The sequence below is a fragment of the Neovison vison genome, chromosome 1, assembly GCF_020171115.1.
Source record: "Neovison vison isolate M4711 chromosome 1, ASM_NN_V1, whole genome shotgun sequence".
Taxonomy (NCBI): Eukaryota; Metazoa; Chordata; class Mammalia; order Carnivora; family Mustelidae; genus Neogale; species Neogale vison.
In genome coordinates, this window is record NC_058091.1 from 118,897,901 (window position 1) to 118,913,959 (window position 16,059).

The window sequence follows — 16,059 nt, forward strand, 5'->3', positions numbered from 1 at the left end:
AATGGGCAAGCCCACATTCCAACCCAGGTCTGTAAGACTCCAAGGCCTCACTCCTGAACCACCAAACCGAACAAGCCTCCAGTGGAGGTAAGAGAGGTGGGCAGGGCAGTCTGAACTGGGAACAAGCACAACCCACCTAGAAGAAGCTGTGCTGGGGAGGGGAGAGCCTTAGAAGGAGGCACTGACTTGAGTTTCCCGGATGTCTAGTTGTTCTTCTCAACCTTCATTCCACTTGTGCCTCAAGTGGAGTAAAGACCATATGCTGCTACCTCACGATACTCCTCCTCTCACTGAAGAGAGAGGGACCTCAGTCCCTGCGTCCTAGGGACACTGTCAGGCAACAAGGTGCTCTTCAAAGCCACAGCTGTGGTCAGGCCTCAAGCAGAATGACAAGGCCTCTAGGCACCCAGCACAGCCCTAGGCGCCTGGAACTTGACAGTAAACATGTATAATCCTTGACCTTTAGGTCTCATGGCAGCCATCAAACCTTCGCGGCTGGGGTGCCTGGGTGGCTCAGTGGGTTAAAGCCTCTGCCTTCGGCTCAGGTCATGATCCCAGGTCCTGGGATCGAGTCCCCGCATCGGGTTCTCTGCTCAGCAGAGAGCCTGCTTCCCTTCCTCTCTCTCTGCCTGCCTCTCTGCCTACTTGTGATCTCTGTCTGTCAAATAAATAAATAAAATCTTTAAAAAAAAAATACTTCACAGCTAAACAGCCAGCTGATGAGGAAGATAGAGCTGGGAGGTACTGCTGGACTGGGAAGGAAGGCGGGGTGCCCCCCAAAAGCCTCATTTTCTACTCCTCCTGAGCTCTCCTAACCTCAGGCAGGTACTACCTGAACTCATTTACCTCAAGTGGACATTGCACACCCCAGATCCCCAGAGGTTCTCATTCAATAATAGGTCTTTACTCTTATGGCCTTCAGAACACTTCAAAGCTGATCCTTGTTAAAACCACCCATTTATCTTTCCTCAGATTAAACCCGTTCCTCCTCTTCTCTCTCCCATTCCTCCCCCAGGCCTGGCTCTTGCTGCTCAAGAACCTTTCATTCCCTCTTATCCAGATCCTAACCATCCTTCATGGTCTGGCCCAAATGCCATCTCCTGCAGAAGCCATCTCCCATCTTTCTTCCCTTATTCCCCTGAACATCTAGAAGTAGTATTTCTTTCTCCAAACTCCCCAGCATTCTCTGACACTTCCATTAAAGTCCCTGTCACTTTGAACTTGTATTCGGGTTGTCTATCCACTACTCAACAGTCCACTCCTTGAAGACAAGAGTCTCCTGGATTTACCTTTACAAAGTAGGCGGGTAAGAAGGAAGAGGTTTGGGGAAAGCTGGGTGTTGTATGCATTGGATGGTCCTGGCTCAATGCAGGATAGTGAAGACAGAGCCCGACTCAGCTTAAGGAAACTGGTGGGGGTATCTTGAAAAGAAAAATGAGGACATCCCACATGATGCTGCAGCTGGAGATGTATAAGAAAAGAATTGGTAAAACAAGTTTCCCAGGCTGAATCAACCCAGCTGACTTTGCTCAAGCTGGGAAATCTGTGCCTCCCAGGGACACGTGCCCAGTGTGGGGAGGGGAGCTCTGAAACGATACTGAAGGGCTGGGGACAGAGGAACTAGAGCTAAGAAGCAGTACCTAGTGGTAATGACAAGCACAGAGGCTGCGACAGGAGAGATTGGGAGGCGAACAACTTGCGCGTGCTATGTGATTAAATTTATACACATCTTCATCGAATAACAACCTGTATTTACATGCAAATGTATTCGTTTATGCAAATTAGCAGAGGTCTCGGAGGAAGTTTGTTAGTCTGGAGCTTGTGCAAGCACTGAAAAAAGAGAAGCAAACCTGTCCCTGGGGTACACCGTGTCTGACGGGGCCCCTGGGAGCTGAGCCGGTTCCAGAAGGAGTAACTGAATTAGCTCGGCTCGCAGAGACAGGAGAGCAGCGCCCCTCTCCGGAGAGCGCGCGGGCGCCCGCGAACTCACGCATGCTCACTCCTCCTTTCCTGACCCCCGCCCGGGAAACTGGCGAGCCTATGTGCGCAAGCGCCAACTTTCGCTCCGACTCCTCCCTCAAAGGGCGGGGACAAACGGGGCCCAAAATGGCGGCCAGCCGTTATCGGCGTTTCCTTAAGCTCTGTGAGGAATGGCCAGTGGACGAGACCAAACGGGGCCGGGACTTGGGCGCTTACCTGCGGCAGCGGGTAGCACAGGCCTTTCGGGAGGGAGAGAACACCCAGGTGACCGGACTGTGGGGTCCGCCTGCAGCGGGGTGGCGGTTGGGGCGAGGGGCGGAAAGGACGAGGCACGGGCGGGGCTGACGAGCGGGCAAGCAGTGGGGTCCACGCATGCGCGAGCCTTCCCTCCCTGGCCGCACGTGCGCGCGGACCCTCCTGTACCCCCCACCCCCCACCCCTCCCGGAACTTCAGAGAGCGACGACCCAGCCTTTTATTCAGTGTTCTGCTCTGGCTGCACTGTGGAATTACTGAAGACGCTTTTAAAAAATATAGGTGTCCGGAACCGTACAGCCTTATTGAATTAGAACCTCTGGGGTTGGGGCCTTGGCCTCAATATTTGGTAACTTTCACCAGATGATTCTGGGTGCAGCCAGAGTTAAGATGGTGTCTGTCGCAGGCTTAGAGCTTCCCTGACATGGTGCTGTTACCTCGCAGTGTTGTGCAGTGACTGAGCCGAACCTCAAGGTCCTCTGCAGGGCCCCAGCTAAGCCTTTGTATGCTCTCTGGGCCCCTGTAAGTCCATGCAGCAGGTTTGGACCTCAACCCCCGCCCCTGTGTGAGTCATAGACCCTACCTTCTCGCTCTCCAGGTTGGTGCTAGGGCGGCTGTGGGGCTCATTCATACAGGGCTCATACTCATCGATCACCTGCCATGTGCTGGGAACTGTGCTAGGTGCTGGGGGAGACAGCAGTGAATTAATTAGAAGAGGTCGTGTCCTCTTCTGTCCTCTTCAGCTTCAACTGAAGTGAAGTTTACGTTCTCGTCTGGGACACAGTAAGCAAGTAGACAATGGTAAGAGAGTCCAGATCAGTCCTGTGTTGGATGTCAAATAGAGTAGCATGATAAAAGAGTAATACTGGTTCAGATACAGAAGGCCTGCCCCAGAAGGTGACACATAGATGACACATGAAGAAGATGAGCTGGCTGTACACTTGGTGGGAAGGGCATTCCAGGCAAAGGTCCTAGGCAGGAAGCAGACTGGCATGTTAAGGAACAGAAAGGAAGCCAGAGTGGCTGAAGGGGAGTGAGTGAGATGGAGTTGCTAAGAGTTGAGGTCAGAGGAGGACAAGAGCCAGGCGCAATAGGGTGTTAACAGGCTCTGGTTAGGAGTTGGATTTTATCATAAGGACAGTGAGAAGCCATTGGGGAGGTTTGTGAAAACTGACGTGACCCAATTTATTTGTTTTAAAAGATCATTCTGGTTGCATGTGGTGAATGGATTATAGCGGGCAAGGATAGGAACAAGGCAGCTGGAGAAAAGGCTACTCTGGCAAGAAATAATGGTGGTTTGGATGAAGGAGGCAGCACAGGAGACGGAGTGGTACACTGTGAAGGTTGCTTCAGTGAGACTTGCTAATATAGTGGATGTGACGTAAAGGGGTAAAGAAACCAATGAGAACACCTAGATTTTTTTGGCCTGAGCAGCTGGGTGGGAGGAGGTGCCGTTTACTGGGACGAGAAAGACTAGATGAGGAGCAGGTGTGGGAAGAACGTCTTGAGTTCGGTGTTAGACATGTTAAATTTGAGATGCCAAGTGGACTTACCTCCAAGTGGAAATGTCAAGGAGGCAGTGAGATATTTGAGCCTGGGGCTCAGACAAGAGGTCAGAGGTAGGAAATATGATACATAAACACACAACCTGAAGAAATGACTTTTGCCAAAGTTGGCCACTACCTGTCAAAGCAGGAACATGTTTTTTTGCAGCTTAGCCCCAACAAAGAGCCAAGCCAGACCACCTCCAGGAGCAAGAACATGCCCAGTGGTGTCACTGAAACCAAAGTTCAGACTTGGGGGAGGGCATGGATGAAGTGCCTGGCTATGGGCTTGGGGGAAGGAGTGAGGGGCCACTATGCTGACACACCTTTTACACTGGTCTTCACTGTTCTGACATAAATCAAGATCTTGAAGGCAAGAATTGTTATCTAGTTCCAACTTTACAAACTTTTCTAGGGCTTTGCTCCCTACGTATTTTTAGTGTGCGCCTCCTGGGAATAGAGAGGGTGCCATTTATTTTCTCCCCCCGCCCCAGTGTCTAGCATGGTTCTTGGCACATAAAGGACAACCAGTAAATGTCTGGATGAACAGATTGAATAAGTGATCGGTTATGACTCATGATACAAAAATCATTTGAATACAGTTGCAGGTGTGGCAGAGCTAGGTGGAGAGAAATAGCGAAGAGTGAGAAGGAATAGTTCTGTGTCCTGAGTGGTGAGAATTTGAAAGCTTGCTGTGTGCGGGGACTCCAGAAGGGGGACAGAGCCTGGTCCTTACCGTCAAGAAACTTACCAGTCAGGTAGACATGCAATTTACTGGACTGAGATTCAGGTGGTGATAGCAGCCAGCAGGGAGGCAGACAGAGACCAGAGGAGGTGAGAGAGTGTGACGTTTGCCTACTTGACTTAGTGTTAGAGGACCCAGAAAAGCTTTCTCTTTTGGAGTTGTCATCTTTTGTCATCACCTGGGGAGATAGTTCTAATCAGCCGAAGGCCCACCCAGATTGGAGTCATAGTTTTAAATGCAAGTCATGGCTTTGTCGATGGTTCTGGAGCCGCTGATGAATGCATCCCTAGTAAAGCGAACCAGTATATGATGGGGGCAGCAAGCCCATTACTCAGGACCATTGTCATGGTACCTCATCCTCGTGGCACCTGAAAATGCTCCTGGGCTTAGTAAATCTTGGTGATAATTTGTAGAGGGAGCAGCCCCTTGCCAGAACGGAGAACAGCACTGTGAGTCACTCCCACTGACACCCCGGATCATTTATAAAGCTTGAGAAAGAAAGGAGGTTCTGGTAAACTCTTCATGAAGCTGGCAGCCGGCAGCGAGCATTAGACCTAGCTGGCCGATGGGTGGGGAGCTCCTCCTTGGTTATGCCAGTTGCCAGAAAGATCGGACTAGAGGTGGATGCAGCTCTACTCCCCAGCCTCCTTGTTCCTGTCGAGGAGAGAGGCAGGCAGTCCTGTCGACCTCCTGGCTTCCTGCATGTTAACAGTACCACTGAACACATGGCCTGGCATGCTTTTGCAGGCATATTCTCATTTAATTTAATCCTCAGTGCAGCTGAGGAAGGTGGCCATCACTTAATTCCCATTTTGCAGACAAGGAAACAAAATCAGAAACCTAAAACAACTTACTCAGGGTCCTCGGGGAGTCAGTGGCGAGACAAGTAAGCAACAGAGCCAGCTGTGCCAGTCCTGATCCGGCGTTGCCTCCTTGGTGCCTCCTCTCTCCTCAGCTGCCTTTTCACGCGAGTTCTTTCTTGCTGAAAAGACCCTTTGTTCCGTGAACATGAAGCCACCCCTTTTCCCTCATGCCTTCTTCAAGCCAATGACAGTTTTACCAAAGAAGTAAATATCTCCTGCTTGTTTACCTACCTGCTTTGCTTTGCCCCAGCCACGAACCCCCTCGTGCAGATTGGAAGAAAGATGACCCTCAGGTAGGATATCAGTGCAGAAGGGCCGGACTCACTAGAAAGCAAATCAGTCATTCAGACTTGAATGCAGAGTACAAAAACCTCCGCCTCCATTAATACCACTTCACTTTGCCCTTTGGGGAGCCTCACGGTCCACCCAGAACCCACCAAGAAGGAGGCGATGGTGGGAAGCAGGAACACACTTAACACCTCTTACACCCTTGGGCCTTTTGTGCAGTATTTTGAAAGTTAATGGTTATGGGTTTTGCCCCCTCTGAATGCAGTTTCTTCAAGGAAACATGTCCCCTGCAGCACCAAGTGCTCAATAAAAGAATCACGATGTGGGGGCAGGTGGAAAACAACTCTGATTGTTGACTTAAGTACAGGGAAAGGGGCCAGTCCTTCTCGTGAGTTCTTTAGGCGCACAGGCAGCTTCCTGAAAGATCCCTGACTGCACACCCACACCCACTAATCTAGCATGGGGCATGGCTCTGGGGAACAGCCTGGAAACATGGCCACCCAGGAAGGGGCTCACCCACCATTGAGTTCGTGCATCATACCTTTAAATCCTATCAGCTTCGTTTGAGAAAAGTTGAACGGTGTCTTGGGTTTGCAGTAATGTAAGTGATAGTTTCAGGTCTCAGGGGAGAGTGTAAAGGTTGTATGTAATTCTATAGTCTCGGTCACCCGGCGGAGCCCTGGACTCTGGCTTTCCTCAGTGTGGCAGGGAGCCAGCTCCATCCACCATTGCCTGGCCGGTGCTGGTTGCGGGGACAGCACCTCAGCCATGCCCATGCCCATGCCCCGCTCTGTGGGGCCCCAGAAGGCCAGTGTCCGAGGCATGGCCTAAGGACAGATGGTGCTATTTTTAGCTACAATCTGGAACCCACTGCAAAACTGGAGTTGTGAGGAGACTCATCTGTGAGAGGGAATGCAGACGTCTCCATCTTTTTCCTCCTCTCCCAGTTCCAGGCAGAGCTAGAGCGACCCAAGGTAGTGTTTAGGCTACGGGATGGCAACTTTCTGTGCTCAGTTAAAGATACAGGTGCTCGTTCTCCTAGAGGCATAAATTAGGGACCACTTTAGGTGGGTCCCTGCTTTACTTGGAGCTCTGTGGGTCTGCCTGTTGCCTCCCCGATGAGTGACAGGCAGGTATGTGAGGTCTTCACTGTCCTCTGATCATTCGTGCCAGCCCGTGTTCTGCTTCTCACCACACGGCAGCCTGTGACCTGGCCTCCATTGCCTCCCAAATGGGCTGCCATGCAAGTGGTTCTTAACCTCAGAATCTAGTGCACCGTGGACACCACCCCCCAAAATGCACAAGGCTTGCCAAGATTTGCTTCCCCTGCCCCAACCCCGGCCCTTGAAGCACTCCTTGGCACAGCTTAAGAAGCTGCTTTGCCTAAAACATCCTTGTCCCCTGCTTTTTCACACGTCCTCCAGCCATTCCTCTGATCCCCATTCCACCTACCCCCAGCTCCTTGCCTCTGCGCACTGTGGGACTCTGGCTCTCCCTCTGAACTGTCACTGCGCTGAAACTCAAGACCCCTGTCAGCCAGGCCTGGTGACCTGCTCCCACCCCTGATGTCCTGTATCCTGGTGCTCAGTTACACGCTACCCCTGGGGCCATGTTTGATATTTAACGCATGCCTGACTTGTCTCCTCTGCTTGATTTCCAATTTCTCCAAGGCCGAGGCTGGGTCTTTATTGTCCCCTCGCAGCCCCCCAGCAGAGCACTCTGCCTAGTAGGTGCTCAAGAAATAGATTTGCACTAGAATTGAAGGGGGCAGGCTCCCATAACGGAATGAACTCATTTCAGAAGTTCATTACCAAGCCATGAAAACCTTTTTCATAGATCCTCCTGGACCGAATCCAGCTCTACCTTAATTAGCAAAGCAATTTGCAACACCCTTTCCCAAAAGTGCTTATGCGTCCCTTTGTGTGACTAGAATCCCGGCCGCTGTGTGGACCGATTGCAGTCACCACCCAAAATTCAATTTTGAAAATCGAAATCAGTGCCTGCGGCACTGATGTAGATTTGTATGTATAAAAGTTTAATATGGTAAAGAGAAATTTACTGACGACTGAGCAGGGGAAATGCAAAAGGAGCAAAAATAGAGCTATAAAGGACACTATGTCAGTTGAACATCTATTTCATTCACATTTAGGGAGCAGAGCTGAATTTTTCATAATGTCCCACGGCTGCCTTCTTCAAACCCACAGCTGCTATTAGTTCTAAAATGTCCGTAATCTCATTAGGTGTGAATGCAAAATCAGGTAATTTAAAGCTTGTATATAAGAATATTTCTAAAAGTGCACAGAACATTTCATCAGGCAAACTGTATATTTCCAAATTCAGAAACATTTGTGCTGGAGTCTGTGAATAAAGTGTAGGATGTAGGAGTGTGGCAAGGCTTCTGGAATCAGACAGATATTTCTACCGATAATCCTTTTAAATGGTAAATAAGACTTTTTTCTGTGGGGAGCTTGGGTTGGATGTGCCCGGGACTGGAATTGGCTGGAGCCGCATCTGCCCTTAGGCAGTCACACCTGGCCAGAGATGAGCACTCCGGCCTTATCACCTCCTCATCACCTCCTTGGAGCTGCTCTTACAGCCTCATACACACACCTTCTGGCCTCAGATAAGAGGTTGGGTGACCAATTCATTTTTTGGTGTTTGGTTCTTGTTAGGTGTTTGGTTCCTTCTCAGATTGTTAATGGAGCACGGGGCATTATATAAAATATCTAGGAGGCTGTGTCGTAAATACTGAAGGAATTTTAAGAGGTTGAGGGAGCTCAGACCATCCCATTGTTTTTGCATTCAGACCCTATGCTCTTTGCCCTCCTGGGAGCAGTGCTCTACAGGGGTGACCCCGGCCTCCCTCTGTGCCCCTACAGAGACGGGAAGGAAGAGGACACCTCATTCTCAAGGCTTTAGTAGAAGGTTGCCAAGTTGCCCCACGGTCACCATTAGAGAAGTTGGAGGAGAAGCAGGAGGGGAACTTGCGTGGAGTGATCTCCCATGCCTCCATTACTTCCATGCCTAGCCACACCCCGGTGGTCACATCGGTGAGGGCAACACTGATCTGCGGAGGACACCCTCACTGCCTCATCCCCCCCAGGGTGTGTGCTTTCCAGCCGACCCCCTGCCTGCAGAGCCCCCGCTTCCTTCAGGTAGCCCCTGCTCGTCCTCAGCCATGACCCTCCTGCTGGCCAGTCTCCCCTGGCAGTGTCCACAGCAGTCCTCATTGCACTGCCACCAGGATTACCTGTCCCCAGGGCTGTCCCGAACACTTCCGCTCTTCCCCTTGTAGTCCGTGAGGTGGAGACCGGCATTGCCTGCCAGAACTGTTCACTACCACTAACACTAAGAAAAGCGAATCACTCACATTGATCAGCGTCCCAGGCCCCAACTTCAGAGCAATCCAGGCATCGCCTCGTTTTTCCTCACACCGCCCTCAGAAATAGGGACTATTATTATCTTTCCTTTTAAAAGGTTAAGTTGGCGGGTATGCTTCAAAAATGTCAGTGCTTGAAAGACAAAAGGCCGGGGAACCGTCCCGGCTGAAAGGAGAAAGCTACATGACAGATAAATGCCGTTGGTGATCCTGGGCCAAAAGGAAATTTTTTTTTTTTTTTAATGTAAGGATTATAATGGAAACAGTGGACAGAACTGGAATATGGCTGATGAACTAGATAAAAGTGTTGCATCAATGTCAGGTGTCCTGAATTTGATCACTGAACCGTGGTTATGTAAGAGAAATGCCCTTGTTCTCAGGAAACCCACGGAAATATTATGGCACGAAGGAGCGTCACGCTCCAACTTACTCTCAAATGGATCAGAAGGAAAATACGTATATATAGAGAGAGTGATAAAGCAAATGTGGCAGGTTTTTTCTAAAGTGTGGGGGACGGGGAGATTGCATGATTTGCCCAGCATCCTGGGTCTGATAAGTGAAGGAGCCAAGATTCCAAGGCAGGAGGTGTGACTCCACTGCTCTTCACAGCCACGGAGACCTGCTCATACACAGGGCCGAGCACACTGCAGGTTCTTGGTGTATGGTTTTTTTTTGTTTTTTTTTTTTAAGATTTTCTCTCTTTCCTTTTTTTTTTTTTTTTAAAGATTTTATTTATTTGACAGATCACAAGCAGGTGGGGAAGCAGGCTCCTACTGAGCAGAGAGCCCGATGCAGGGCTTGATCCCAGGACCCTGAGACCATGACCTGAGCTGAAGGCAGAGGCTCAACCCACTGAGCCACCCAGGCGCCCCTTGGTGCCTTATTTTTAAATTTGTAAGTGAGCCCATCCACATAAGAAGACCACAGGCAAAAGATGAAATGGCACGATTTTCTTTTGATAATTGACATAATATTTAAAACTTGGTGCTGGCGTTATTCTGTTTGCTTTTGTGTCTCGCACACTCTTTTCCCCCCTCCCTGTTAGCTCGTGGGTTATGCACGTTCCGCTGAAACCACAATGTTTGAAATGCTTTCCTCTGAAGTGTGTGCTGCGGAATTCAGTTCCAGCTGGACTTCCCCTCTCCCCCGCCCCAAGAACGCTCCCCTGCAGGGCTCAGGACCCAGTCCCATAGGTTTTTCCATCCCTTCCTTTTGTTCAGCCCTCTGTGCCAGTCCACCCAAGTAATGCCTTTGATTATTACTCAGCGAACCCTGGCTACCTCCTCAGCCCCAAATCCTCTCTCTTCTGATGTGGCTACCTGGGCCTTGTCGTGGTGAGTGGCCTGAACCCGGGGATGGATCAGGTAAAATTACATGATGGATTGTCTTTTTTTGTTGGCTGTGAAGGGGGGGACCTCATTTGACACGTGCACAGAGGCAGAAACAGAGCGACCTTATTAAAACACTTAACTACTGGGGCGCCTGGATGGCTCAGTGGGTTAAGCCGCTGCCTTCGGTTCAGGTCATGATCTCAGGGTCCTGGGATCGAGGCCCGCATTGGGCTCTCTGCTCAGCAGGGGGCCTGCTTCCCTTCCCTTCTCTCTGCCTGCCTCTCTGTCTACTGTGATCTCTCTCTGTCAAATAAATAAATAAAATCTTTAAAAAAAAAAACACTTAACTACTGATTTATTTATGCTTTGCCTTCTTCGAGAAAGGATTTAAGTTGGAAAAATCCATCATTTGAATTCTAGGGAAAAACATAAACGAGAAAGTTTTTTTTTTCAGGGGAACTTTCAGAATTCTTGGAATCGTGCAAGGAACCATAGGTAAAAATAATAGTGAGGGCAGAAGGAAGGGAAAACTAAAAAGTGGGATGAACAGGGGCAAACCACCTCACATCTACACGTGTCCATGTTTCTTGCAGTTTCCAGCAAGGGCACTAGGGTGTCCTGATTTTTCTCCCTCTATTTGCAAGGCCTCAGTGTTTGCGCCTTCTCCTTTCTAGCAGGACCTAATTGGACTCTCCCTCTGGATTCTCAATTCAACTATCTCATCTTTAACTACTGCCTTCATCATGTTTCTTTCCTTGTAAAATTGTAATGGCTCACCATAGATGAAAGCTCAGACGATTTTTTTTTTTTTGCCTTTCATAAAAGAGTATTTAATACATTTCATATTGAAGGTTTAACTCAAAAAACTCTCGCTCTTTCTTCCATCCAAGCTCTTACTGCATATTCAGGCCATCAGCCCGACTGATCTGGTGTGAAACATAGACAGCATCCAGGTCTCTTGCTCACACCATCCCTCCACCTAGAAGGCCTCGCCGCTCTCGCTTCTGCTCCCCAACTCCTATGCATCCTTCAGAACCCAGCTCAGTCTTACTCTCACCATACGCTGAGCCTGTGAATCACCCTTCGCCCCCCCACCCCGGTTGCTTCTCACACCACCATGAGGTTCACCCTTCTGATACTATATTTTCATTGCCGTGGCACCCACTGCCGCTGGTGTGGTCGTCCACTAGTCACAGATGCTCAACAAACATTTATTTGCCAGTTGATGGAGTTTTTCCGCAGGCTGGGGAGCGGATGAGGTCGAGCCATCACGGAAAGGTGATTTCTAATAGCTTTCTCATCACTGGAGCTGGAGGCCAAGTTGGCTTCCCACGGAGGGGAGAAGCTGGTGCTAAGCGGCAGGCTGCTTCATTTGCATTGTGGAAGCAGGGTCCTTCCTGGAGGTGCAGAGGCAGGGTGGAAGGGTGGAAGACGGCTTGTTTGCTTACTTCCTTGGGGGGCTCTTTGTTTTTCAGATTGCAGAGCCTGAGGCCTGTGATCAGATGTATGAGAGCCTAGCACGACTTCATTCAAACTATTACAAACACAAGGTGAGTGGGCCAGTCTTTTTTATATCCCCAGCCCTCGGACTGGAAATGACCAATGAGAGTGAGTGAAAAATCTGATTATATGGTGCTTTGTAAAGAAGTGTGGTTTTGCGCCTTTTAAATGCAACCAGTAATTTCAACCAAGCCAACAAGGGCGCCTGGTAGAGGCTTTTAGGTCACCTAAATAAAAGCTGTTTATAATTTTGAGTAACAGCCATGTGTTTTATAGACCAGTGTGTGCTCAGGGTGTATCTGACGCCTGTTGGGCCTTACCCGTTATTTTCCCATCTTCTCTGATGGAGCTGGCATTTCCCCACATTCGTGATAAAGATGGGTGCTTCGGGAACGTCCTGTCAGACAAAGCTGGGCTTTTCCTCAGCCCTGATGTGATTACTGTCAAATTCCGTTCAGCGTGCTTTTCCCCAGACTGGAACAATGTGTTCAGTAACTCTATAGAGATACACACACCCAAATGCCTAGCCTACAGGGAAAAGGGATTTCTTCTAAATCCTCGCAACTCAGAGTGGGGTCTGTGAGCAACCATGCACGCATCTCCCTGCCCCTGCCCCCAACTGGTTAGAAATGCAGAATTGGGGGGACCACACCCAGACTTCCTAAATCACACAGGCTTTTCCCCCCTGGCTTCTTGGATCCGTTCAGGCGAGGCCAAGTTTTTGACCTCTAGGTGGCGCCGCTCTTCTAGCCGGACCCCTGGCTAAGAGTAAGGCTTCTCAAGGATCATCAGGTCTCTGACGTTGTGCTGCAGAACTAATCTCTCCCCCACCTTCTCTGTCCTCTCTGCCCCGTGTGACCAGTACCCTCGGCCCAGAGACACAAGCTTCAGTGGCCTCTCTGTGGAAGAGTACAAGCTGATCCTGTCCACAGGTATTGACAGCCCCGCTGCCCTGTCTGGTCGGTTTGCAACTGATTCTTCGAGTTCGAGCAGCCAAGGGGAATTGTCTAATAAGACGACGCTGCATGATGGAAAGTCTTGTGGAATAGCCTAGAGGAAAATCTGAAGCTTGAGGGCTCATGCTTTTTGGCCATGGAATATGAAGAAGGTCAAAGGCATTATTTTAAAAAAGAAAATCCATCTTTAGAGCTTTTAAATTCAAGCCTGGGCAGCAGGGAACAGGGGAATTCATATTTGCCAAATGGAAGTAGTTGAAATCAGGATGGAAGGAAAATAATTTTATTTTTATGGTCCTAAGGGGGCCTTATAAACAATGAGGGTTTTAATTAAAACAAAAAGCCATTCAATAAACTTGTATGGGGATATCCGTTGAAGAGTTATCTGACCCAGGGGACGTGGTTTGTGGGTTAGATATGGGTTTAACTAGGTACATTTGGGAGTTGTTGACAAACCTCAATTAACAGGAAAGGAAATACCTTGCCTAGCCGTCCCCTCCTTACTTCCCCATCTCCATTGTCACCAAAAGGGGAGTTGAGGGTAGTGGCAAGGGGAGCCTGGGTAGAAGTAGGCAGGGTCTGGAAAATTACTATTTTTATTGCCAAGGATACCATATACAAAAATAGGCTAACCTTTTCTGCAAGGGCACGGCCCTGAAACATTTGCCTTCTGGTACCCTAGAAACTTCTCTTTCCTATTCCTCTGGCAGCCTTTCAGTGACTAAGTTTTGGGGATTTGGCCTTCTAGAGAACGCTTAACCTTCTGAACAGAAGTGGTATCACCTGCTATCGTATGTCAGCTCTGATCCTATTTTTGTTACAGTACTCTGGAAAACTGGGGTAAAGATATTTTGGCCAGGCAGAATTACTTTATCGACAGTTTTTAAAAATACGTACATAAATGTATTCCCCTGTCCCTAGGCCCATGCAGTAACCAGCATTGATGTACTGTGTCACTCTGAGGGCTCCAGAGGGTTTGAACAAAGTTTGAACTTGAAATTAGAATGGAAATAAGTTCCAGAGGCCCAGCCTCCGCCCTTAGCCCCTGGACACATCTGCAAGTGGGGCGGGAGGTGAGGAAGGGGCGACAGACTTTGCAGCAAAGGACGGGGATTTAGAAGACTTCCACCACTGACCTGTGGTTCCAACTTGTTGTGGCTGGGAGCTCGGCTCTGGGAAATTTGCTGATAATTTGTTTTCACAGTAAGCCTCATATATTTTTGTTGCAACTGTTTGGCATAAGCTCCTGATTGTTTCTTCTAACAAGGCAAGAATACACACCTTACAGTGTTTGAGGGCCTGGCGAGTCCGAAATGTGGCCAAGGTCTCGGGCCCAAGTGTGTTCCCCTGGGCTTGGGGTCAGGGTAGACTCTGAGAGAGTCCTCGTGGCTCGCAAGTGGGCGGGGACCCCTCGGCCTCCCACTTTGTGCCCACAAGACAACCTAGACTTCTGGAAAGATTTCAGTATGGGATGTTGGGCTCATGGCTGAGGTAGAGCATATGTCCTCATTTAGTCAAGAGCCCATCGACCATAAATGTAAGTTGCCTTTTTGTTCAGAAAAGCTCTTCTTTTTCTTCTCCAGAAGTTTTGTTAACCAAGGAAAATCTAGGCTATGAAATTAAAACAATACTATGTGAAAATCTAAATTTAAAGTACAGATAAAATTAGGCAGCATAGAACTTTAGCCCTAGAGAGCCTTTAGACGGGTTGTTGGTTGGGGTGGGGGGGTTGCAAATCTGCCACATGGCTGTGTGACGATGTCTGGAGACATTTTTAGATGTCCCAGCTCAGGGCCTGGTAGGGGGGCTGCTACTGACATCTAGTGGGGAGAGGCCAAGTTGCTGCTAAACGTCTTAGAGTGAGCAGGTCAGCCCCACAACAAAGGGCTTGGTGACCCAAAAGGTCAGTAGCACCGAGACTGAGAAAGCTGGTTTTGGGGTCTCTGGGATATGTGTGTGTATGTGTGTGTGTTGTGTGTGTGTCCAACAAGGGCCCCACTAGTTCTCACTGACCAGCTCCCTGCCACCTTCATAGCTGAGAAGATGGCCAGCTTTTCCTGAGTGCAGGCCAAGCGCCAAGCAGATTTTCCTCTTAATTTCTTTAGTCCACAACTTTGGAGGCAGGTGTTTTGACCTCCACCTTACAGATGAGGATTCTGAGGCTAACAGGGTTGAATCATTTGTTGCCCAGTGAGGAGATGATTGGTGGGGATCCCGGGTCCATCTCCCGCTGCCCCCTGCCCTGGGCCTGCTCAAGCCCACAGCATATGGTGGGCCCACTCTGCCCGGCTTCATGTCCCAGCTCTGCCGCTTCTGAGCTGTGTGACCTTAGCAAGTTACCTGGCCTCCCTCAGCCTTAATTTCCACATCTGAGAAGTGGAGACGGTAAGGCCTGCCAAGTTTTAAGAGGAGGCCTCTGGGCCCATGGGATGTGTCACTGATGGGATGGTGCCATTCCTTTGCTGGTCCTGTGGAACTGGGCAGCGGGGGGGGTGTGTAGATGTAGGCAAAGGGCACAGTAAGGCACAGGGTGCTTCGTGTGGGCCTGCTACGCAGATACTCCCTCTCACAGATCACAGTGTAAAAATCAAGGTGTGCTCAAATGGCAAGAGCCCGTGGGGCCAATTTACATAATCATATTGCTGACTTCAGTCTATTTCTTGTGTTCCCCTCTTGCAGACACCTTGGAAGAGTTTAAGGAAATGAATAAAGGCATGTGGAAGAAACTGCAGGAGAAGTTTGCCCCCAGGAATCCCGAGGAGAAGCAGAAGGCCTGGGCTCGGCCCTTATCTCGCCCGCGCACCTAAGTGTGGAGTCTTGTACATTGTCATCATAAATAAAACTGCCCTAATTTCCCCATCGTCACAGTTTGGGAATCTCCTCAGCCTCACAAGGAAGGAAGCCCTTGCTGCTCTAAAGAAAGCTGCCTGAGAAGGGATGCCGTCGAGCGTCCGCCCTGCCCGCCGGTCAGGGTGGGGAAGTCTCCAGAAGAGAGGAAATGTGGGTCTCTGTCTGGGCCGGAGAAGGGAAGGTGCCGGGACCTCTGGGCAAGGTGCTTCCTGCGCAGCCAGGGGAGCCCCACCTGCCAGCGGGGGTCTGGCTGGCTCCTGGCGAAAATCTCAGGCTCGCTTTTATTGTAAGAGCTCCTGGGGGAGAGCCAGAAATAGTGGTAAATCTCGAAGAAGGCATCCTGTTGCCAGCAGAGAGCAGCAGGAGGTGG

The 16,059-nt window shown here is 49.7% G+C and overlaps 1 protein-coding gene across 1 annotated transcript; it reads left to right on the top strand.

The window, feature by feature from the left end:
• The first annotated feature begins 2,078 nt into the window (after positions 1-2,078).
• Positions 2,079-15,704, top strand: LOC122910521 (ubiquinol-cytochrome-c reductase complex assembly factor 2). The gene is made up of 4 exons (XM_044255145.1): positions 2,079-2,244; positions 11,859-11,933; positions 12,746-12,815; positions 15,519-15,704. The coding sequence occupies exons 1-4, from the start codon at positions 2,107-2,109 to the stop codon at positions 15,644-15,646; spliced, it is 411 nt and encodes a 136-aa protein (XP_044111080.1). The 5' UTR covers positions 2,079-2,106; the 3' UTR covers positions 15,647-15,704.
• The last annotated feature ends 355 nt before the right edge of the window (positions 15,705-16,059 follow it).